Raw genomic sequence first — 23721 nt, 5'->3', positions numbered from 1 at the left:
ATGCTAAACCATGCAGTCTAATATTGCAGTGTAATGCAGTTTAATGCACATACTTCTTGATGATATATTTTGCTATTTATTTCTATTTATTCTGTGTATTTCTATTCTTGGTTAAAGGATCAAAGAAGCAAAAGATCATTGTTAAAGTTTTTCAGATTTTCTACTAAAATGTGTTAAATATATAATCTGGTGAAATAATGTCAGTGACATTGACGTTTACACTCCAGCAGGTGGCAGTAGATAAAAACTTGAGTCTGAGGCAGCCTTAAAAACACCAGTGAAGAAGAACTTACTACCCACAATGCTTTGAGGCTTCCGGTTTCCACCATTCGAGTCCTAAGATGGCGGACCGGCGGCGACGGAGGAGGCGCGCGTCCCAGGACAGCGAGGACGACGACGGGTCCGGCTCGGGTTCGGACAGCGGGAGGTCGGCCTCCCCGACCACCAAGAGCCGGGCGAAGGAGCCCGAGCCGGCGGAGGTCCCGGTGGTCCGACCCGAGGCCAAGAACACCGCGGAGTCTGAATGTGTGAGTAGCGGCTAGCTGCAGGAGCTAGCGTTAGCTTCGCCAGCCGCTGGCTCCGTGTCCCCGGCAGCAGCCTGGACACCCGCCCCGGGAAGGAGCACCTCCCCCCGGGTCGGGTCCTCCAGGCCCGCGGTGCACGGAGGAATCCTCCGGTAGTCCCTAATGAAGCAGCCCGGTGTGTGAGCGGAGGAGTCCGGGTCAGTTAGTTCGCAGCTGAACCGGTTGCTCTTCACTTCTTGATCCACATCAGGGACGTGAGTCCCGGGGACAGCCGGACGAGTTGGCGCCAGTTGAATAAGTTCACACAGGAAACAGCAGCGGCCATTCCACCGGCTCCGCCTGCTCTGCGGTCAGACGCGGCTTGTGTCCGGGTAGTCTCCGGCTTGTCCCCGGCTTGTCTCCGGCTTGTCTCCTGGTAGGCTGCCGGTCCTCCAGGCCGGACAGGCCGAGCTGCACCCGGCTGCTCGAACCCGGGGAGGCTCCCCTTGAGTCCCGCAGCAGGTACCGTGGACCTGAGGTCACAGCTCCTGGTTGTGATGGATCAGTGTATCTCAGAGGACCTGTGGGCTTTATACTGGACAGACTGGTGGACACCAGTCACATGTTCATCTGTGCTCCAGTAGACTCTGGTGTCAAAGCACTGACTCAACCTCCTCACTGCAGAACAGTATCTAGTACAGATTCTCAAATGTACTTAAAGTATAAAAGTTTCTATCAAACAGACTCACGTCTCATTAACAAAGCTCAAAGATTTCCCTTCAAATCAAATATAAAACCATCAGCTTCAGACTGGTTAAAGCCAGGTCGGGTCTGTGAGGCTGCTCACGCTCCAGGAGGATGAAATGAGGTTTTCCTCAGTCGCTCAGCGATGGAGAACGTTCAGTCGCTTCACTTCCTTCCTTGATGTTGGGAAGGTGACGCATGATTGTGCAAAATAAAATATACAGACAATTCCCCTCAAATGTCTTCAAGCTAAAGTAATGAGTCAATTCAATCAATTTGGCTTTTGATCCAATGTTTTAATCTCTAATTCCTTTTGTTGTCCATCTTTTTGCAGGAGAGTGAAGATGGAGTGGGAGAAGGTAAATATATTCATTACTCCACAGCCATAACCTGCATAACTGTTAAACTGCTGGATCAATAAACAGAATCTAAAAGACAGCATGTTGTTCTTGCTGACTGTAAATAAACACAGACGCCAAAATGTGTCAGACACAGGCGCTGCCATCTTGTGCTGGTGACGTCATTTGGAGACAAATGTGGTCGGATGCTGTGAATCCTGTTTGTCCTCTTGCACTCATCTGTCTCTCTGTCTCTGCTTCTTGTTCAGCTGTCCTGTCCGACTACGAAAGTGCAGATCCTGAGGACAACGGCTCCCATTCAGAGGTAGATCACAGACGAACTAACTAACTGACGTCAGCTCTATGAGGTTCAGACCTGTGTCACTCATTTCCCACAGTTCCAGTGAAATGTGTAGAAGAGAAAAGTCTGTAAAAGGCTTTGAAGTGTAGGTTCCGACCGGGCGCTCTGTTCGTGATGAGGTGTCTCCAAGGGAAATGACCCGGAAGCAGAGTGAAGCCGGGACACTGGTACTTTATTTATATGAGCACACTGGTTCATTTAAATGTACCAGAGGCTCTTAGACTAATTTCCATCTGCAGTCCAAGGTTGATGTTAAACACAGAACAGACCAAAACATAAATGTTATTAATATATAAACATGTACACTGAATAAATAAAGTGTCGTTGATAAAGCGCAAGTGTGTCTTTGGTGGCATCTTTGAAAAGTTGAACCCTGTTCTGTGTGTCCGGAGGGAGTGGAGGAGGAAGAGGAGGCCGAGAGCGACGAAGAAGAAGCCCCAGCAGCAGCAGCCAGCGAGTCAGAACCTCCAGCGCCCAGCGACCCGGCACCGGGAGAGGAGGGGGAGCAGGTAGAAGACAAAGAGGAGGAGCAGCATCAGGAGGAGGAGGAGGTTCAGCAGAAGGAGCAGGAGGGGGAGGAGGAGGAGGAGCCAGAGAGGGAGGATGGGTCTGAGAGGACGGAGGAGAGCAAAGCCGAGGAGAAGGAGAACCTCAGCGGAGAGAGACAGAGCGGAGACGGACAGGTGAACTCACGGCTTCAAACTGTTTGATGTCCTGCACGACTTCTGCAAATGTTCAGTATGAGTTACACAATTGGTCCTTAATTAAAAATATGATTCCACTGTTATGTACTCGAATAAAAGATGAATGTAAACTGTGCTACATATCGACGCATTCCCGTCCAAATCCACGGTTACGAGTAAACGCTTGTGTCGTGATGTTGGTTTTTCCGCGCTGGTCGCCAACCGACGGTTGAACGGTTGCTCTCTTCTTCTTCTGTGCAGGAGTCCACAGACGACCCGGAAACCAAAGTGGGGGGGAAACCGGGTCAAAAGCTTGACGATGACGAGGACAGAAAAAACCCGGCGTACATCCCTCGGAAGGGTCTGTTCTTCGAGCACGACGTCAGAGGTCAAGCTCAGGAGGAGGAGAGGTACAGGAAGCAGCCACCTTATTATTAAGGTCATCATTGGACAACAATCGTGACATTACATCGCCTCGTTTTTAGGGATGTCACGAGAACCGATACTTACGATACCTGTCGATACTAACATAACAAAACACAGACGATGCCCATTTTTTGAAGCACCGTGAACTTCGATGCCAGCTGTTAGCAACTTAGCATTAGCATCGGTGCTGCGCCAGTCGACGTTTACATTCAGAAAACCAAGACGGCAACTGCGGCTGCAGCGTTCGCCACCACCACCTCGACTTGTTTATTAAAAAGCCAAAAAGAGTTGTGTATGTGAGTACTCTGCGTTTGACGCCGGGTTTACACTGGACACGGAAGCAACGCCGCCGCGCTAATCCCTAGCGCGCCGGCACTTGGTTATTTACACCGGAGGCTCCGGTGGGACCCGCACAAAGGTTTAACATTGGAGTGGATGGGAGCCAGCTGTTATTTAAGGCTTCAGCGTCCGGTGTAAACACGGCGTGAGGCAGATGACCGTGGCATTATCATTTAATGCATAACGTGTCTCACAACAAAGCATCACTCGCATGCGACGACAATTACCGTATAACCCTCAGTAGATGCGCAAGCACCTTGAACTACCGTATATGACATTAACAACATCCAAAGAATGCACTTTTTTTTTACCGTGGTATAGAAATTGGCATCGAGAATCGTGTTATTTTACTGGTATTGGCACCGACTACTGAATTTTTGGTTTCGTGACACCCCTACTCGTTTTGACAGATTTGATAAAGCTTAAGATAAAAAACTAATTACCAACAGGTCATTTGGTTTTCTGCTTTGTGTAGAGTGACTGGCTTCATGAGATTCAACACAAACAACCGTTTTAACTCACTTTGTTTGAGTTGTGGTTTTGACGACTTCACCGTGTGACGGCTGCTCGTTCACCAACTCTACTTCTGAGTGGTGAAATGTTTGAATGTCAAAGTTTAAAGCGGAATGCGCCTTTAACTTCCCCACGTGTCCTCTTTGTGTCCCATCAGACCTAAAGGTCGGAAAGGGAAGCTGTGGAAAGACGAGGGTCGCTGGAATCACGACAAGTTCAGGGAGGAAGAACAGGCGCCGAAGAGCCGCGAGGAGCTCATCGCCATCTATGGTTATGACATCAGAAACGGCGGCGGCCAAGGAGAGCGCTCGTACAGACAGCGCCGGCCAAGGTGAGAAACTACGTCCTGAAAACTTGCATTTCTTAAATATATTAAAACACGTGGCTGTCCAGAGGGTTGAGGCCACTTTGACCTGCAGGAGCTCAACGTGTGGAGTCGTGGTCTTGTCTTTGCAGACAGAGCGTGTCGCCCGGCAGAGACAACCGCTGGAGAGAGGGGGGGGGCGGCGAGCGAGCAGTCCGATCCTGGCAAGGAGGAGGTGGAGGTCAGAACCGAGGAGTTCCTCCACCTTCATCCATCCACACCTCCACATCATCTTCCTCCGTCCCTCTCTCCTCTGCTCAGCGCAGCAACAACTCATCCAGACCGCCACCCCCCCGCAGCAGACCCTCGTACCAGAACCAGATGCACCACCCACCTCAATCCCACTACAGGAACGATGAATCGAACGCACCCCAGATGCATCCCAGAGAGCGACAGGGCCCGAAAGCTTATCCGGAGCCTGCAGGCGACAGGGGTGTGGTCAGCAGAGGAGGGCGTGGTGGTGGAGGAAGGGGCGGTCCCTACCTGCTCATTGAGAACAGCGGCACCAGCCAATCAGGTGTTGAGGAAAAGGACCTGAGCTCCAGCGCTGTGAAGACGCAGCCTGGCGGTTACCAGTCTGCTTCACCCCGACGCCAGCAGAAGGAACAAAGGGGCGGAGCCGAGCGCTCTGTGTCCGGATCGGCTGCTTCCTCCTCTGACCCCTCCCCTCAATCCTCATCAGTGGCCAATAGGGAAGCCTCTCCTCCCACAGAGCGGCCGGTGGAGCGCAAGTCTTACGCGCTGGCTCGCAGGACTCGCTCTCGGCCCACTGACCTGGGAAGCAAACAGCCGTCTGTGGACGAGACCACAGTGGGCGGGAACAACTCCCCCCCCGTCAGCGCCGGGGGGAGGAGCTGGACGGGAGACGCACCGAGTCAGACAGGAAGTGGAGGGGGAGGGGGGCTGACCGAGCTGGACGCAGACGTGGCTCGACTCAGTCTGGCCGGACAGAGCTGGAACCGGAGTCCGTCCTCGTACATCAGCTCTGAGATGAGAGGTGAGTCACTTTGTTCTCACTCCTCATTTTGATTTGAAACAAATATTCATCTGTTAACATGAAGTCACATGACACCAGAGGTTTTCCTGAGTATGAAAGACTCCTGACGTCCTGACGAGATGTTTGAGGTGAAGCTGCTTCCATGTTGAAGTGAGCGCTAGCAGCAGAGACCTAGCTAAGAGTTCAGATGTTCCCGACCCGGCTGAACACAAACGATACCACGACGTCATGTCAGCAGCGCACTTCCTGTCAACAGCAACTATTAACCATCGGAACCCGAGTCCCAGCTGATCATGTCTCTGTCCGCAGGCCTCCCCGGCCCCCTGCACATCCCCGGGGGGCCGCCGCAGTTCTCCAGCATGGAGGAGATGGGCGTCGGCACCAATCGGGCCAAACGCTACTCCTCCCAACGCCAGAGGGCCGTCCCTGAGCCGGCTCCGCCCATGCACCTGGGAGTGATGGACGGACACTACTACGAACCCAGTGAGATGAAGAAGAAGTTTATACGTTTGTGTGAAGAGTTTAAAAGTTTATAAAATCAAGTGAAGGTTTTGTGTAGAAACCTGTTGAAGACCGAGTTGTACTTTGTCCTTCTCACCAGCAGAGGTCACTGAAGAGCTTCTGTGTTTAGTAACTTGTTTCTCTTCCTCAGTGTCGTACCAGGGGCCGATCTATGCTCATGGCGATGGCCCCCCCCCCATCCCACCACAAGGCATGCTGGTGCAGCCTGAGATGCACCTCCCCCACCCGGGTCAGTGGCGTCAGTTTTCTTCACCTGTTTCAGAAGCTGATTTATTTGTGATCAAGTGTTTTATTTTCTGTGCGTCACTCGTCTCCAGGTCTCCACCCACACCAATCAGGCGCCCCGATCGCTAACCCCGCCCTCTACGCCGGCCCACCTGTGTCTCTGTCACCCGGGCAACCGCAGCAACTCCTGCCACCTCCTTTCTACCCTCCACCGGGCGTCATGACCTTCCCTTACCCCACCATGTACCCCACCCCACAGGTAGGAGTTACCACTGTCTCTATGTAACTGTTACTGATGAACGGCGCCCCCTGCTGCCACACGTGGGGATTAACTCTGCTGGTCTGTGAGCGACGAAGTGAAAAGACTGAGTTGTTTCTACAGATGTGAACCACAGTTTGAGCTGAACTGAACGCTGGATATTACCCATGATCCTCTGCTTCCTCAACCAGAAGAGCTGCTGCTCCAACAAATCCACAAACTGTTCAGAATTCTTCATGTTTCAAAGTTTCCTGCTGAATATTGGAGATAAACTCTGGTTGTTGCTAACTTCTGAGTCTTTAACTGATTCACAGTAAAGACAGTAAAGCTCTGACCTCATCGTGTGAATCAGGAACATGTTGTCGAGTCACAGCCACATTGTGCTAATTCTACTGTGTGTGTGTGTGTGTGTGTGTGTGTCTCTCAGGCTCAGGCCCAGGTGACCTATGGAGGTGTGACGTACTACGACACCATGCAGCAGCAGGCTCAGCCCAAGCCTTCGCCCCCCCGCCGCACGTCCCAGCCCGTCACTGTCAAGCCCCCCCCGCCAGAGGTGCCCTTTGCCTCAGAGTGACCCCCCTCCCCCTGTCTCCGACCCTGTGGCGGTTTGGCAGATCGACCGTGATGGCGGCGGCACACAGGCTCATTCCAGCCGATGTGTTTTTTTAGCAACATTCAAGAAACCAGAGGAAGCCGGCGGACGTGGAGCCGCTCGGAGTCGACATCAGACCAGTTCGGTTTAACCTGAAGTTTACTGTCGACCAGGAAACAACCGCTCTGAGTTTGTCTGGTCGAGTTATTTTCTGTGTTTCCTTCACAGCGTTGGTTTCGTTAAAGAGGAAACAGACGGTTGGCGTGTTTACATGTTCGCTCTCTGAGGTCTCGATAGAAAACGTGAACAAGGAAGAACAAACGCCAGAATCTGTGGACCGGTTGTTTTTCTGGTTTGAATTCAGCTCTTGTTCCTCGCTGATGATTCCACCGCGTTCTAACACCTGCTGATCTCCTGATGGGTTTATGAGCGACTTCTCCTTTTTGTCATCGTGGAGACTTTTCTGTGTCCAGGTTCTCTATCGTTTTTCTTTGTCAGTAAACTGAACATCTGTGTGAAACTGGTCCTTCAATGAAACAGACGACAGGTTCATCAATAGAACAAAGAACTCGAGTCTGGTCAACAGGTCATCATGTCACATGACGTGCCAAAGCAGAAATCCGGGTTAATTTAATGGAATCGACTGTTTGCCGCCGCCTTGTTTCCGTGCACGCCGTCCGTCCGCCGGCCTCAGACATCAGCTGCACAGTCACTGAGGAACACGGGGGGGGGGGGGGGGGGGGGCGGCGTTGAGAACTCTTCTTAACGTCGTTTTGGAGAAAATTCAATTGCAGACACAAACGTTGCACAAACAATGTCTGACCGGCGCTGCTGCGTGGGCGGGGCCGTTAATCGCCGCTGTAAATAAAACCTAAATGTAAATAGAAGCAGATAAAATAGAGCAGCAAACATATTCTAATGATGCTAGAGCAACAGATAGAAAACACATCGGCAGGGACTCGGAATGTTACGATGGATTTCATTTAGAGAAGTAGCGACGGCAACAAGATGAGCGGCTTGCGCTATGTTCGTTTCTGTTCTTTTTTGACACGACCCTGTATGATTCTAATACTGTTCTTCTTTTTTTTTTTATTACTAGTGAAAGCAGGAGTGAAATGACTGTATTTGTTTCACATGTCTGAGGAAACGTTGTTTATTTGATCTTTTCCAGTAAACTGTTCAACTCTAACGCTCTCGTCGGTTTGAGATGCTGTAAGTTTTATTTTGAACTACGTTAACGTCACTATTCTTTTGAACTTTGGGTTATAATTCACAAAATGCTTTATAAACTTTTCTTTCTGAAATAAAGTTGAACCTCTTTCCGCCAGACGAGGTGAGCTCATGAATGATGGACGTGTTGGGTTGAGGAGGCGTCGTGATGGATCGTAGCATCACACGACTCAGACTTAATAACACACCAACATCTCCTTCAATATTATATATACATATATAAATAAATTAAGCTAAAATGCAGTGCAAGTGCAACAGTGTTCATAAAGTCAAATATATTATAACCAAACTGATCAGAAACACTTGAACAAACATCAGTGAGATAAGAACTGAAATGACAGAAACATCTTTGACAAACATATTTAACGTCTTTGATTATTTTTTATGTCCATGTCCCATCTGCTCATGGAGGAGGAGGTTTATGACCTATACTGCAGCCAGACACCAGGGGGCAGTGTCAGTCTGGTTCAGCTCATTTGTTAATGGTGTGTTGATCGACTGTTCTGATTGGATGTTCCTTAGTGGTTATTTTTTTTATGTATCTACTTCCTGTGTTGAGCGCGAGCTGCTGTTTAAAGACGTGTTTGACCTTTGACCTGAGCTGACCCGACAGTTCACTGTGACGAAGAGGATGAAGATGTGTAGTATGTGTTGAACGTTGTCGTCCACTCAGAGGATCAATAAAGATTTTAACTGACAATAAATGTGTTTTCATCTTTTTCTTCTTTTCCTGCCCCCCCCCCCCCCCCCCCCCTGTCTTTGTTATGTTACATCAACATGGGTTATGTGTCTCTGGATCAACAGTCACATGTTGACAAACTGTTTGACTGCTACACACAATGATCACTTCATCACCAAGAAAAACACACAAACCGGATTCTAACATCACAAAACAAACAAACATCTGAAAACATCACAGTTCCTGGATTCACGTCACAAATTGATTTAGTTCAACACAAAGTTCAACACAATGAAATCACTTTGAGTTTAAAATCAGACTTTTGTCTTTGACACAAAAGATCAAAACTCTGAACTTAAAAATGGGACGTTTTCATTTCTGCATCAGGTGCAGAGCGGTGGTGGCTGTTCTACTTTTGACCCACAGGTGGCGCTGCAGTATAACAGCAGCACATCCCAGTCAAAGCCTTTATATATCAGTCTATGAGTCAAACACATGGATCATTTCCTCTGTGACAAACCAGATGTAACGAGAAGAAGAGAGAAAAGTTCTGTTTCTACTTGTCTCTGCTTTAATGCTCAATAAACATCCTTCCACCACTGGAATCATGACTCAGCGTTTCTCTCCTCTTCAAACAGGTGGAAACATCTCGTCCTTGGTGATCCAGACACTTCGAATGGTGCCGAGTGCTTGTTCGTTGAGTCTGCTATTTTCACTGATATTAATAAAATCTGAATCTGACTTTGCTTTCTTACTCACTAATCTTACTTTGACATCATATCTGAATAGTCTCACTTCCTGATTGAATCTCTCTCTCTCTCTCTCTCTCTCTCTCTCTCTCTCTCTCTCTCTCTCTCTCTCTCTCTCTCTCTCTCTCTCTCTCTCTCTCTCTCTCTCTCTCTCTCTCATTTTAGTTAGTTTGACTTTATTACCATTAACTTTCCCCCTGTCTCCTCTGAACATGTATAAACTGTTTAATCTGCTTCCACTGTTGCTAATGTGGGAGAAACCATTCGGAGAGGGCCGACCACCTCACAGGTCTGGAACAACATCTTCAAAGTGCTGGTTCTGGATTGTTCTGCTCCAGGTGACACAGATTCAGTCCAGAGGAATCCAGCAGAATAAAAACAGACGCAGCATCAGGATCCTTTTTCCCCGACAGGAATACATTTATTTGAATTTATTTCAAATGATAAAAACAACGGTTGTTTGACATGAAATGACCACAGGTTGGTTTCTTCTTGTTAGAGTAGAGACAAGATGCGAACCTGAGGAGACCAGCGTGATGCCTGACCTGTGGGTCAAGATGAACGCACACGCTGGACAGGAAGTGGACTTTCATTTGATCTTTGTGTTTCTCGTGTCCATCAGCCACCAGGGTTATCCATCATCAAGACACGGAAAGCAAAGCAAAGCAAAGAACAATTCAGCCTCGGACCCAGAGAGTCAGTTATTTTATTTTTTCATAGAAAGTATTTTCTATGGTGGAATTCCAGTTCATCCAGTTTAGACTTGATGGTAAAACCATGTTGTCTGCAGCCAGGTACTCTGGCTCTTTGCTGACACCTTGTGGCCAAACACTACTGTTACTGTTGGGATGCAAATCTCAGCAATTATTGAAATACACAAAGGTCAAATGATGCATCACAATGCAGCTGTATTTCTCTAGATCTATAAACCAACACTGTGACTGGACTGTATAAATGTGACCTGACGTGGCAGAGTTCTGCAGATGGAGTCACACATTCAGCTCCAACACCAAATATAACAACCTTCAAATCAAAGGAGGAAACATGGGTTTGAGCTTAGGCTTCATTGGGCCGTTTGGGAGTTTTCCACATTTTAACAAACTATTGACGGATCAGACCGATCTCAAGGAAACACGTCTTCATCGTGTTCACATGATGAAGACGTGTTTGACTCCAGAGTTTCTGATGCTCATTTAAACATCAGGATGAATCACATTGTACGGCTCAGTCCCAGGAGACGCTCCCAGTCAGGACTCAGTGTGAAAGTGAAGATCTGGATTCATGATCCCACACCGTCCATTATTAATTAAGGACATGATCCTAAGTTTGTTATCTACATCATAACACCACAATAAAACATGAACTGTGAACCAGTTCATCTTCATGCGTATGAACTGGACTTTGAACTGTTTGTTTTCAAGAGTGAACTGGTTCCACAGGGAGGAGGAGGAGCCTGAGAACAGGGAGCGGTCAGACTCCATTTTCACCTGGACGAGCAGAAGGAAGGAAAGTGAGCAGGTGAGTGTGAACACAACTTTCTGAAAGTTTTCCTGTCTCACTCTCACACCTGCTGTTAACATCCGTCTGCTGATCACATGACTCTAAGTTTGTCAGTTCACACCTGGTGACAGACGTCATGTGATCGGATCCCAGAGACAGATGTGAACAGCAGGTCTGGATCAAAGAGCCTTCAAAGGACTAATTAACAGAGTGAACTCACAGTTTCACTTTTTATCTTCATCTGTTCATCAAGTGTTTAATAACACAACGTGTTTTCACAATCATACGTTTCAGCAGTGGTCACCAACCAGTGGAGAGTCTTCACTGTGGATCCCAGTAAAGCTCTGGACTCACTGGCTGAGGTGTGAGTACACACACACACACACACACACACACACACACACACACACACACACACACACACACACACACACACACACACACACACACACACACACACACACACACACACACACACACTGATGTGCTCTCAGTGTTACTGTCTATAAAGTTCTGTAATTCATTTCCAGCCTTTATGACGTGAACATGATACTAGATGTTTAGTTTCCTTCTCTTAGTGGCCGGGGGTTGAAGGTCACAGGAACTTTACTTTACACTTTCTATTAATTAACTTTAATGTCGTTGATTGGTTTGAGTGGAGATCAGGAAATGCTCAAGTTGCAAATATACTTTGTTATTCAACGCTTGTTTATGGCTATGCAGGTTTATTGGTGGATTTACAAATGACATAATCCAATATTACATGAAAGGGAACTTTATTATTGTACTTGTACAATAGTACCAGTGTTGTGCAAGTTCACACCTCTCATGAACTAGTTCAAAGTTCAGTTTATACAAGTAAACATGAATAGTTCACGTTTGTAGTTCACCATTTAAATTCTGAACGAGTTCATAGTTCAGTTCATTTTATAGTTTTAAGGTGGAAAGTGAGAATAAAAGACTGAACTTGTTTTTTAAAGAACTGTATCCATCACAACCCCTTGCCTTTACTGTCGGAATCTTTATCAGACAGTGTGTAAAGATCCCTCAGATAATAATAAGGTGCATCGGCTGTAGTTGCTGAGTCTGCGTCTCTTTCTCTTGCCATTTGTATATGAGACCAGAGCTGTTGTGTTGCAGGTGTGGCCTTCCCCTTTAAGGAAAGTGTAGTACTTGACGTAGTGCACCTGGGTATTGTGGGAAAAGACGCTAAAAGATAACCTGTGAGCGGAGCTCCCCGCTACGGCTCGGAGCCGAGACACTGGCCAGAGAAGAAGACACCTGGAGTACGTTGCTTGTTTGGTCTACATGTGTGTGCGATGAATCATGGGTAACGTAGTGCGAAGTCAAGTTAGTTGGTTTAGGTTAGGCTACATCGCGGACATGCTACCAGAGCTGCCAACTTTTCAAAAAACCTTGGAGTGAGATTTTGTCTGGGGTGACCAAATTTTTGCCGCGCACGCAGCCACACACGTTGGTGGCTCAAATATCAGGGAATAGGAATTAATTTGGCGTTGTGCCCATGTTGTGCATTCTTGTGGTTTGTGGGGCACAGAGTCATTGATAGGGGCGGCAGACTGGAGATGGACAACATTGGTTCTATTCTGTGAAGATTTTTGGGTGGTATGCTAAAGATGTGCAATACCTGAACTTATTCTGATTCATGTTCATCAGATCATGACTTGTAGGGCCTTCTAGACTTGAGCTGAACATTCAACCAGAAAACTATTGTTGTGCCTCAATGACTCTATGTACCACAAAATAGCCTTATTAATAGTTGATTGACATGTTGATTACAATGGTATTCAACTAATTCTTAACTGAAACCTAACCTATATTGTTAATAATTGCATTCTTAAGAGCAGTTAATGATTTATGTTCAGCAAAAAATTACACAAGATTAGTTAGGGATAAATATTTTTCATTATTCAAAGCCTCCCACCACATGTTCCATCAAACAAAAAAGTGCAACAAATAAAGTGCTTAAACAATAGCCTTTTTAAGCAATACAATGGATCAAAACATGACAAAAATAACTAAAAATTAGGTATCAGATGCAGATCAGAAGCTGGTTAGTCATTTATTAAGATCTGTGGGCAAGGTTGTACTGGCCTGTGGCCAGTGGTGTATAAAATATTTGAAAGCCATACTTGAGTAAAAGTACAGATATCTTACCTGAAAGGTACTTCAGTAAAAGTAAAAGTCAACCGCCAGACAATGACTTGAGTAAAAGTCTTAAAGTAGCTCATATTAAAAATACTTAAGTATGAAAAGTATCTGGTGTTGAAACGTACTTAAGTATCAAAAGTAAAAGCACAAGTACCAAAATTAAAAATGCAAGTGCTTTTTATAGTAGTCCTATACTATGGAGCCCCCCAGGGGACAGGGGGGAAAAAAATGATGGGTTGAAAAAAAAAAAAAACTGACTTTTGCGAGATCTCGCAAAACTTTTGCGAGATCTCGCAAAACGTTTGCGAGATCTCGAGAAAGTTTTGCGAGATCTCAAGATACTTTTGCGAGATCTCACACACACACACACACACACACACACACACACACACACACACACACACACACACACAGTCTTATGACTTAGCATCTCATTATTATGACTTAGTATCTCATAATTATGAGATACTGACTGCAGGGTCTGTCATGGGAGACTCTGTGTGTGTGTGTGTGTGTGTGTTTGTGGGGGGGGGGGGGTTGTGTGTGTGTATGCTTGTCTCTGTTCCTCCTCACTAAAACTGATAATCACATGTATTTTTTAGATATTATCCGATGATGACCGATCGGATCAGTGCTGGTGTTTAAAATCTTGTAAAACTTTTGCGAGATCTCGCAAAAGTATCTCGAGATCTCTCAAAACTTTCTCGGGATCTCGCAAAAGTTTTGCGAGATCTCGCAAAAGTCCGTTATTTTTTTTTTTTCACCCATCATTTTTTTCCCCTCTGCCCCCTGGGGGCTCCGTACTATAGAGACACAAAACAACCCAAAAAGTTTCTCCTCAAGATTTATCTCAACTGACTGAAAAATGAAAACAACAATATGCAAATAAGGTATATAATGTATAATTTTACAAATTTTGAACCCTAGATGCTGAGGTCCAAATAGTAATGGACCAGCGCATCTGAACTTCTAGAGACAACAAAGAATCAATTATAAACAAGTGCCTCTTGTGTCTGCCCAAGAACATTAATAAAACACAGTATAACCACTAAAACATTCTGTAAATATCACTTAACATGGACCTCTCATCAGTAGCAGGAGTGATACACAATGCCCCTTATGATAACTCAACAAAGGGAAACTATGTACACAAAATGAGATAGTTTCTCTTTTGTTAACAGCCTGCACAGTGCTAGTACAGAAAAGAGAAAATCACTGGACACAGTCTCGTTTTGCTACCAAATTTCAGACAGAATACTAAAGACTGAACTGAACCGAACTCCTGCATGAGCACCTGGATAATTCTAAAGGGAATAGATGGATGGGGAACGTGCTCGTGTTGACTAAGTCCCTGCCCACACACATCGCAACTCCCCATTGGATGGTTTAGTGAGGTCCTCGGATCGGCCTTGGCGGAGCGCCGAGAAGACGATCAAACTGGTATCTAGAGCAGGGGTTTACAACTGGTTTTGTCCCAGGGACCACCGTTCTGACTAGAAAGTACTCCGCGGCCCACTGATGTGCCTACGCACACGCTTGCCTACGTGTGTGCGTGTGTGTGCATGTGGATAGAAGGAAGTTTTAACATTTGGTTTTCCATGTTGGTTTTATTTAAAAACCTCAAATAACAATTTATTTTTCAACAATTTTCAGTGCTTAAGAATTGGAAACAAAATTAAACTGCAGTTTGTAGTTGTACTGCATCTCATGTGAAAACATGCAAAAGCGTGTGTCACACGGCGAAAGCGTGAGCGTTAAATATATTCATATTATTAATTTAATAATGGCTGAATAAATCAGGTGAGAGAGAGAGAGAGAGAGAGAGAGAGAGAGAGAGAGAGAGAGAGAGAGAGAGAGAGAGAGAGAGCGAGAGACAGAGAGAGAGAGAGAGAGAGAGAGAGAGAGAGAGAGAGAGAGAGAGAGAGAGAGAGAGAGAGAGAGAGACAGAGAGACCATGCATCTATTTCACAATAAAAATGAATTGATTCGGGACCGAAACGCTGCTGTACTTTTATTTTGAAATGGGTCGGCTACAGGAAGTGTTGCAAATATTTGTGTTTGTGACGTTTTCAACAGATAAACATTGAAACTGGTCTAAAGATCATTTCACTGAGTTCTGCTGTAAACTGAGCGCAGAACCAGAAGGAAATAGACCAGACCTTGAATATCTAGAAGAGCAGCGCGGCCTAAACCACAACTGAGCCGCAGCCGGCCCGGTGCAACATGGACGAGGACACTTCAGAGCAAGTTGGACCCTCACACACAAAGTAAGAGACCTGCTACAAACATGTGAAGCTCCAAACTGTATCCTCAGAGAATGAACCAGTGAATGATGTGTTCTGAATAAAAACATGTTTGTGTTTGCAGAGGTCAGGACCACAGACTGAGAGCAGAGTCTCCAGGGTCCAGCTGTCTGTCTCTGAAGAGTGACTGGTCCATGGGAGAAGGTCCAAACTTCAGCAAAGAACCTGGACCCTCACACACAGAGTAAGAGACTGTTTCTACTGTGACCTGCTCTGAAGAGGATCTAGTTTCCTCTAGTGTGGCCCCTGCATTAGGACACAGCTTCATTGAAGTTGGTGACTAATCTCTCAGAATCACTCAAAGAGCTCAGACCCCCCCCGATCTGGTTCATAGACCACAACCTTCCATCAAGTTTACTGGTAATCGTAATTGTTTTAAATAATCCCACTAACAAACAAACCAACACACAAACATACTGGGTGAACAAAACCTCCTTGACAGAAGTGATGACAACCTGTGACTGTGACATGTGAGTTATCAGGAAATGTCTTCACAGGGAGAGGAAGAGGAGGAGTCATGTTCCTGAGGAGGAGCAGTCGTCCAGCTGTGCTTCGTGTCAGGACGTCCTGAAGGATCCAGTCTCCACCAGCTGTGGACACTGGTTCTGCAGACAGTGCATCACCTCATACTGGGACCAGTCTGGTTCTTCAGGAGACTCCTCCTGTCCCCAGTGTGGACAAAGATCCAGAACTGGAGCTGGAGGTCAGACAGCCGGTCAGACCAGCACTGTACATGTGTCTGCTGATGTCTTCACTTCTGACAACAGCACATGTGGTTTTATTTTGTTCCTTCATACAGCATCAACATTTAACATCGTTAGAAAAGCACAAAGTTAAAAAGCTTTTTATTTTCTGTCGTTTTTCTGTATCTGATGAAAACAATCAGCAGATTCTCAGATTCTCTGTCTCTGACATTGTTTCTTGTCTTTCAGCCGATCGTGGTTTGCAGGAGGTTCTAGATGAACATAAGCTCAGTCTGAGGAGGAGATGTGAACAAGTGACTGAAGGAAGTGATGCAACAGGAAGTAGAACCCTCCTCAACAGGATCTACACTGAGCTCTACATCACAGAGGGACAGAGTGAAGAGGTTAATACTCAACATGAGGTGAGGCAGCTTGAGACGGCTTCCAAGAGGAAGATCCTCCACGACACTCCCATCAGGTGCCACGACATCTTTAAAGCCTCCACTGACCAGCAGAGCAGCATCAGAGTCGTCCTGACCAACGGCGTCGCTGGAGTTGGAAAAACCTTCTCGGTGCAGAAGTTCACTCTGGACTGGGCAGAGGGTTTAGAAAACCAGGATGTGGGTCTGCTGACTGTGCTTTCGTTCAGGGAGCTGAACCTGGTGAAGGACCAGCAGCACAGTCTCCTCACGCTGCTCCGTGTTTTCCATCCAGCGTTACAGAAGCTCACGGCAGAGACGCTCGCTGTCTGTAAACCTTTGTTCATCTTTGACGGCCTGGATGAAAGCAGACTTCCTCTGGACTTCAACCACAGGGAGCTTGTGTCTAAGGTCACACAGAGGTCATCAGTCAACGTGCTGCTGACAAACCTCATCCGGGGGTATCTGCTTCCCTCGGCTCTCGTCTGGATAACCTCCAGACCTGCGGCGGCCAATCAGATCCCTCCTGCATGTGTTGACAGGGTCACAGAAGTACGAGGCTTCACTGACGCCCAGAAGGAGGAGTACTTCAGGAGGAGATTCAGTGATGAAGAGCTGAGCAGCAGAATCATCTCACACATCAAGACGTCCAGGAGCCTCCACATCATGTGTCAAATCCCAGTCTTCTGCTGGATCAGTGCTACAGTTCTGGAGCACATGTTGACCACAGACCAGAGAGGAGAGCTGCCCAAGACCCTGACTGACCTGTACTCACACTTCCTGCTGGTTCAGACAAAGAGGAAGAACAACAAGTACGGTGAGGGACATGAGACGACTCCACAGCAGCTGACGGAGGCTGACAGGGACGTTCTCCTGAAGCTGGGGAGGCTGGCACTTAAACATCTGGAGGAAGGAAACATCATGTTCTACCAAGAAGACCTGGAGCGGTGTGGTCTTAATGTCCCAGAGGCCTCGGTGTACTCAGGAGTTTGTAATGAAATCTTCAGAAGAGAGTGTGTCATCTTCCAGAAATCAGTCTACTGCTTTGTTCATCTGAGCTTTCAGGAGTTCCTGGCTGCAGTCTACATGTTCCACTGTTACACCGAGAGGAACACAGAAGAACTCAAGACCCTCTTGGGAATGCGTAAGAAAACAGACAGTGCCTTCTCCCTGGATGACCTCCTGACGAGAACCATGGAGAAATCCCTCACCAGTACAAATGGTCATCTGGACCTGTTTGTTCGCTTCCTTCACGGCCTCAGTCTGGAGTCCAACCAGAGAGTCTTAGGAGGCCTGCTGGGTCGGACAGAGAACAATCCAGAGATCATCCAGATAGTCATCACCAAGCTGAAGGAGATGGAGAGTGTTGACATTTCTCCTGACAGAAGCATCAACATCTTCCACTGTCTGACTGAGATGAACGACCACTCAGTTCATCAGCAGATGAAACATTTCCTGACGTCAGAGAACAGATCAGAGGAGGAACTCTCTGAGATCCACTGCTCAGCTCTGGCCTACATGCTGCAGATGTCAGAGGAGGTTCTGGATGAGTTGGACCTGCAGAAGTTCAACACGTCATACCTGGGTCGACTGAGACTGATCCCAGCTGTGAGGAACTGCAGGAAGGCTCGGTGAGTGTGTGTGTGTGTGTGTGTGTGAGTGTGTGAGTGAGTGTGTGTGTGTGGTGGGGGGGGGAGGGTGTGTTTGTGTATGTGTGTGTGTGTGTGGGTGGGGTGTGTGCGTGTGTGTGTGGGGGGGAGGGTGTGTATTTGTGTGTGTGGGGGGAGGGTGTGTGTGTGTGTGGGGGGGGTGTGTTTGTGTGTGTGTGTCTGTGTGTGTGGGGGGGATGTGTGTGTCTTTGTGTGTGTGTGTGTGGGTGGGGTGTGTGCGTGTGTGTGTGGGAGGGAGGGTGTGAATGTGTGTGTGTGTCTGTTTGTGTGTGGGGGGTGTCTGTGTGTTTGGGGGGATGTGTGTGTCTTTGTGTGTGTGTGTCTTTGTCTGTGTGTGTGTGTGTGTGTGTGTGTGTGGGTGTGTGTGTGTGGGGGTGTGTGTGTGTGCGTGTGTGTGTTTCTGTGTGTGTGTGGGTGGGGTGTGTGCGTGTGTGTGTGGGGGGGGATGTGTATTTGTGTGTGTGTGTGAGTGTGTGTGTGTGTGTGTGTGGGGGTGTGTGTTTGTGTGTGTGTGTCTGTGTGTGTGGGGGGATGTGTGTGTCTTTGTGTGTGTGTGTGTGGGTGGGGTGTGTGCGTGTGTGTGTCGGAGGGAGGGTGTGAATGTGTGTGTGTGTCTGTTTGTGTGTGGGGGGTGTCTGTGTGTGTGGGGGGGGATGTGGGTGTCTTTGTCTGTGTGTGTCTTTGTCTGTGTGTGTGTGCGTGTGTGTGTGTGTGTGTGTGTGTGTGTGTGTGGGGGGGTGTGTGTGTGTGTGTGTGCGTGTGTGTGTGTCTGTGTGTGTGTGGGGGGGTGTCTGTGTTTGTGGGGGGGATGTGTGTGTCTGTGTGTGTGAGTGTGTGTGTGTGTGTGTCTGGGGGTGTCTGGGGGTGTGTGTGGGGTGTGTGTGTGTTTCCTGACATGTTGGCTTCACAATAACATGAGGTCACTGTGACCTTGACCTTTGACCTCTGAACACCTGAATCTAATGAGTTCCTCTGTTAGTCTGAATAAAGCTTGAACCAAATCTGAAAGGATTCTCTTGAGGAGTTTTTAACAAAGAGGGGATTTACCAGGGTGAGGGTCACATGATCACGTTTTGTATGAATGTTGTGTTTTCTGATTTAATTCTCACAGATTTGATATTTTCTTTAATTACAGACTCGGTGATTGTTTCCTCTCAGAGACTCACTGTGAAGTCGTGGCCTCAGCTCTGAAGTCAGACCCCTCACATCTGAGAGAACTGGATCTGAGTGGAAACTACTACCTGCAGGATTCAGGAGTGAAGCTGCTGTGTTCTGGACTGGAGAGTCCAAACTGTCGACTGGAGTCTCTATGGTCCTTAAATCCTTCTTCACTTTTCAGACTTTCTTTCTTATTGGGTCATTATTTATTTAAATTGTCTCAGTTCTGCTCTGCTCACTGTCCCTCAGTCATCTGTCCCTCACCCAGCCTGTCAGTCACGTCCACCTCATCAACTCCATTCACCTGCACTCACCTGCTCCTGATCACTGAAAAAGTGTCAGTAAATAACATGTGGACTGAGGCCGAGCACTCGTCCTCCTCAGGTTTTCAAAATAAGACACATTCTGATTGAAACACGTTGGACAGTTGATAAGTATAGAAACAAACAGGAAGTGATGTCAGGAGCCGTCCCTACTTTAAACAGTGTTTAATTACACAAACCTGCTCAGTGACCAACACACAGAGAAGAAGCTGATGAATGAAACAATGGTCCAACATGTCGGATCTGATATTTATCTTCAGGTCACAGACTGGACTGAGGTCAGCAGCATGTTGAGAGTCTGTGTTGACATGATGACGATCCACAACAACAGGAGGACACATTCTAATATTCATATTTCTTTATCCAGGTTGAGGAGCTGCGGACTGTCAGAGATCAGCTGTTCTTCTCTGGCTTCAGCTCTGAGGTCAAACCCCTCTCATCTGAGAAAACTGGATCTGAGTAGAAACAACCTGCAGGACTCAGGAGTGAAGGAGCTGTGTGGTTTTTTACAGAGTCCAACATGTCGACTGGAGACTCTGAGGTCAGTTCACTGACTGACTTTTGTAGATCTCATATCTATAAAACAGCATTTATTCACAATTTATCTCATTTAATCATAAATTAACATAATTCCTCTTCATCCAAAACGTGAATCCATTAATTAATTAATCTGTGACATTTTAAATATTCAGCGACTTGTTAAAACACTGAGTTTAGTTCTGGATTTCCTAAACTGATCTGCAGGACAGAGACCGGGTCCAAATAATATATTTGTACTGAATCAGGACTCGTGTTTAGTCCAAAATGTCTGATTTCATATTTATCTTCCGTGTTATGAGTCTGTGCTGACATGAATATGTGTCTGTTATTTTCACACATGAACTTAGTTCAATTTACAGTTAAGTGTTATTCTTTATCCAGGTTGTGGAGCTGCAGTCTGTCAGATATCAGCTGTTCTTCTCTGGCTTCAGCTCTGAGGTCAAACCCCTCTCATCTGAGAGAACTGGATCTGAGAGGAAACGACCTGCAGGACTCAGGAGTGAAGGAGCTGCTTGATCTACAGCAGAGTCCAACCTGTCGACTGGAGACTCTGAGGTCAGTAGATGGGTGGAGTCAGTCCACGCTGCTTTCATCAGTATTTTACTAAACACAGTCAGTATCACAGATCCAGGGTCTGTGCTACCAAGCAGGTTTGTGGTTATCAGGTTAACTTCAGGTTTAGTTTTTTCAGTCCTACGAAGCTCGTCCACTTCTTAATGAGGTAAATCACCATGGTAACTTCTGATGAATGGCTAGCCTGCTCCAGGTTAAGTTGGAGATCAACCCATTTCAAAGCTCCGCCCACTGACCACAGTGACTCTCCACTGTTGTGTGGTGCACACTCTCCTTAAAGAGACGGATAAGGGACGTTTAAATCAACGTCTGGTTGGTTCAGTTGATCTCTAACTCACCCAGAACATCTCAATGTCTCCAGACTCATCCTGTCCACAAAACACCAGATGACCTCAGTCAGCTTCCTGGAGACAGGTCCATGTGTGTGTCCTCAGAGACAGTGAGACAGTGTGTGTCCTCAGAGACAGTGAGACAGTGTGTGTCCTCAGAGACAGTGAGACAGTGTGTGTCCTCAGAGACAGTGTGTGTCCTCAGAGATAGTGTGTGTCCTCAGAGACAGTGAGACAGTCACTGCGGTTACATGTGTCCGATTGAAACCCGATTTCTGGCGTTGTCTGGTTTCAATCGAAGATCCATTTCATGTATCTCCACAAATCTAGATTTCTTGTGTCCGACTGAAGTCGGATAACCACCCCCAGATAAGTACATCGGATTTGGCTGTATATCGGACAACGCGCGCATGTAACTCTGGAAGCTAGACAACAACTGGAGATGACGTCTTTGCGCATGCTTGAGATCCTGCCCCCCCTCCTCCCCCCTCCCTCCCTGGCCGTGACCCGGAAATGCGCCGTTCGCATTCGCAGTACTCCTAGAGTTAACATGCACAACATCATGTAGAGGGACGTAGCTTCACCTTGCTCTCCGTTCGTCATCTTTAACGCATGCTGAGTTGAAGGCTGTTGTTGTTTTTTGTTTGTAGTGGTGACGAGGTCAAGCGGAAATGGCTGTATCACCACTAGCTGTAATGAAAACAGCGCCACCTATCGTAGCGGGGTATGAAATGCTTTCGGACAAGAGTCGGATTTCTCAGTGCCATGTACCCTGAGATAGAGCAGTTAACCCCCCATGGATAGAGAAACCGGGCTTCAGCCGGAATCGGGTTTATGCCATCATGTAAACGTAGTGACTGTGTGACCTCAGAGACAGTGTGTGTCCTCAGAGGCAGTGTGTCCTCAGAGACAGTGTGTGTCCTCAGAGGCAGTGTGTCCTCAGAGACAGTGAGTGTCTTCTTCTCTTCCACTCTTCTTGTTAGTAAACAACAGATTCAGATCTCGTGGCCTCGAGTTATTTATCTCGTTCACACGTTATTATGTCGTGGTCACGTAATATATTTTTACCAGCTGCCACCAGGGGGCGCTGTAACTTACACAAGCTGGACCACAGCTGACAGCCTCACACGAGGGACAGAGACGGTGTCGTCTTCATCTGATCTGAGACAGTTTGTCCTCTCACTTCATCAGTGAAGAACTGATCAGGTGGATCTGTGTCACAGCTCTGAGATCAGTGGGACTGAAGCCTCTCCTCATCACCATGGTAACCAGGAGCTCTTTATACAGAGCAGAACCTCTGCTGAGGTCCATCTGTCTCATCTGGTCCCAGTTTGTCAGAAGCAGATGTTCATCAACACACAGTGAAACATGTCTTCACCTGTAACAGCAGTAAATCCACCTCTCAGGTGTCCACTCTGCACTTTGACATGCAGAGGACACACACTGAGCTCTTAGCGTGTTCATTCCAACACGTGAACATGAAGCAGAGAGGAAGCTGCTCCACCTCTGAACAGGACTGAAGTCCCTGCTGCTCTTTCTACTGGACTTTCTACTCACAGCTGATGAAGTGAGTCTCTGTGACACTGATGTCTTCTTCTCTCAACAGGTGGGATAGGAGATCAGATCAGAGAGATAACCCTAACACTAACAGGTTGGAGACAACACACAAGACCCCCCGGTCTTGTGTGTTGTCTTAGTGGAGGTGAGTGTGAAGAGGACAGTGTGTGTGGACAGAGGCTGAGCTGTGTCCTGAGGATCCAGAGGCTGAGGCAGCAGCAGCTTGTGTGTAGTCTCCAATCTACACAACCCCTAATCTGCATGTGTTTGTGAGATGAAGCCGGAGCACCTGGAGAAAACACGTGGAGAACATGCAGACTCCACACAGGAAGACCCATCTGAACCGGATTCAAACCAGCAACCTTCCTGCCCCGGTTGTGTTTATTCACATGAAGAATGTGTTTATTGAAATGACACAACACAAGCAGAATATATAAACCCTCTATAGAGTCACATACAGTGTGTTTACGTTTGTCTTTATTAATTTCCACCTTTGTCCCTCAGTATGTCTCCATGTGTGTAGAACCACATTCTGTGTAGATGTTTGTTTATGATCTTAAAGTTCCAAAGTTATAAAGTTATATATATATAGTTGTACGATATATATAAAAACTATAGTTTGTTGCATTTATAAAATTATAGAACGACAATAAACTGTTGACATTTTATTGCTATTTTTACATGTTACAAAAAAGGAAAACACCAAACTCTTATGAAGAGGAGAGCAAAATACATGTGTAGGCCGACTTTGAAATAAATGAAACACAGAACTATGCTTTTTTTTGCTCCTTTCCAGCTTGATACTTTTCAGCAAATGCTGTGAGCTTGCTCTGAAATTGTCTTTAAACATTACATTTTTTGTTGTTTGCCAATTCCTCGCCACATAAAGCATATACAGGTAAACCTGCATCGTTGGCAGTGGAAGCAAATGAATCTGTCCACGCAGAATTAAACTCTATATTTTCCTCCCAGA

General features: G+C 46.8%; 1 protein-coding gene and 1 long non-coding RNA gene across 2 annotated transcripts; both read left to right on the top strand.

Moving 5' to 3' along the window:
- The first annotated feature begins 341 nt into the window (after positions 1 to 341).
- Positions 342 to 7600, top strand: casc3 (casc3 exon junction complex subunit). Its single transcript, XM_061090500.1, has 11 exons — positions 342 to 527; positions 1582 to 1606; positions 1855 to 1910; positions 2339 to 2629; positions 2891 to 3039; positions 4065 to 4238; positions 4364 to 5268; positions 5578 to 5751; positions 5921 to 6019; positions 6108 to 6274; positions 6702 to 7600. The coding sequence occupies exons 1-11, from the start codon at positions 342 to 344 to the stop codon at positions 6846 to 6848; spliced, it is 2373 nt and encodes a 790-aa protein (XP_060946483.1). The 3' UTR covers positions 6849 to 7600.
- Positions 7601 to 20689: 13089 nt separating this feature from the next.
- On the top strand, positions 20690 to 23721 carry LOC133023587 (uncharacterized). The gene is made up of 2 exons (XR_009683068.1): positions 20690 to 20844; positions 22798 to 23721. It is a non-coding gene; the product is annotated as an uncharacterized LOC133023587 (long non-coding RNA).

This window comes from Limanda limanda, chromosome 17 (assembly GCF_963576545.1).
Source record: "Limanda limanda chromosome 17, fLimLim1.1, whole genome shotgun sequence".
NCBI classification, from domain to species: Eukaryota; Metazoa; Chordata; class Actinopteri; order Pleuronectiformes; family Pleuronectidae; genus Limanda; species Limanda limanda.
Note: the sequence above shows the minus strand (reverse complement) of the source record. Positions and strands in the feature narration are given on the sequence as shown.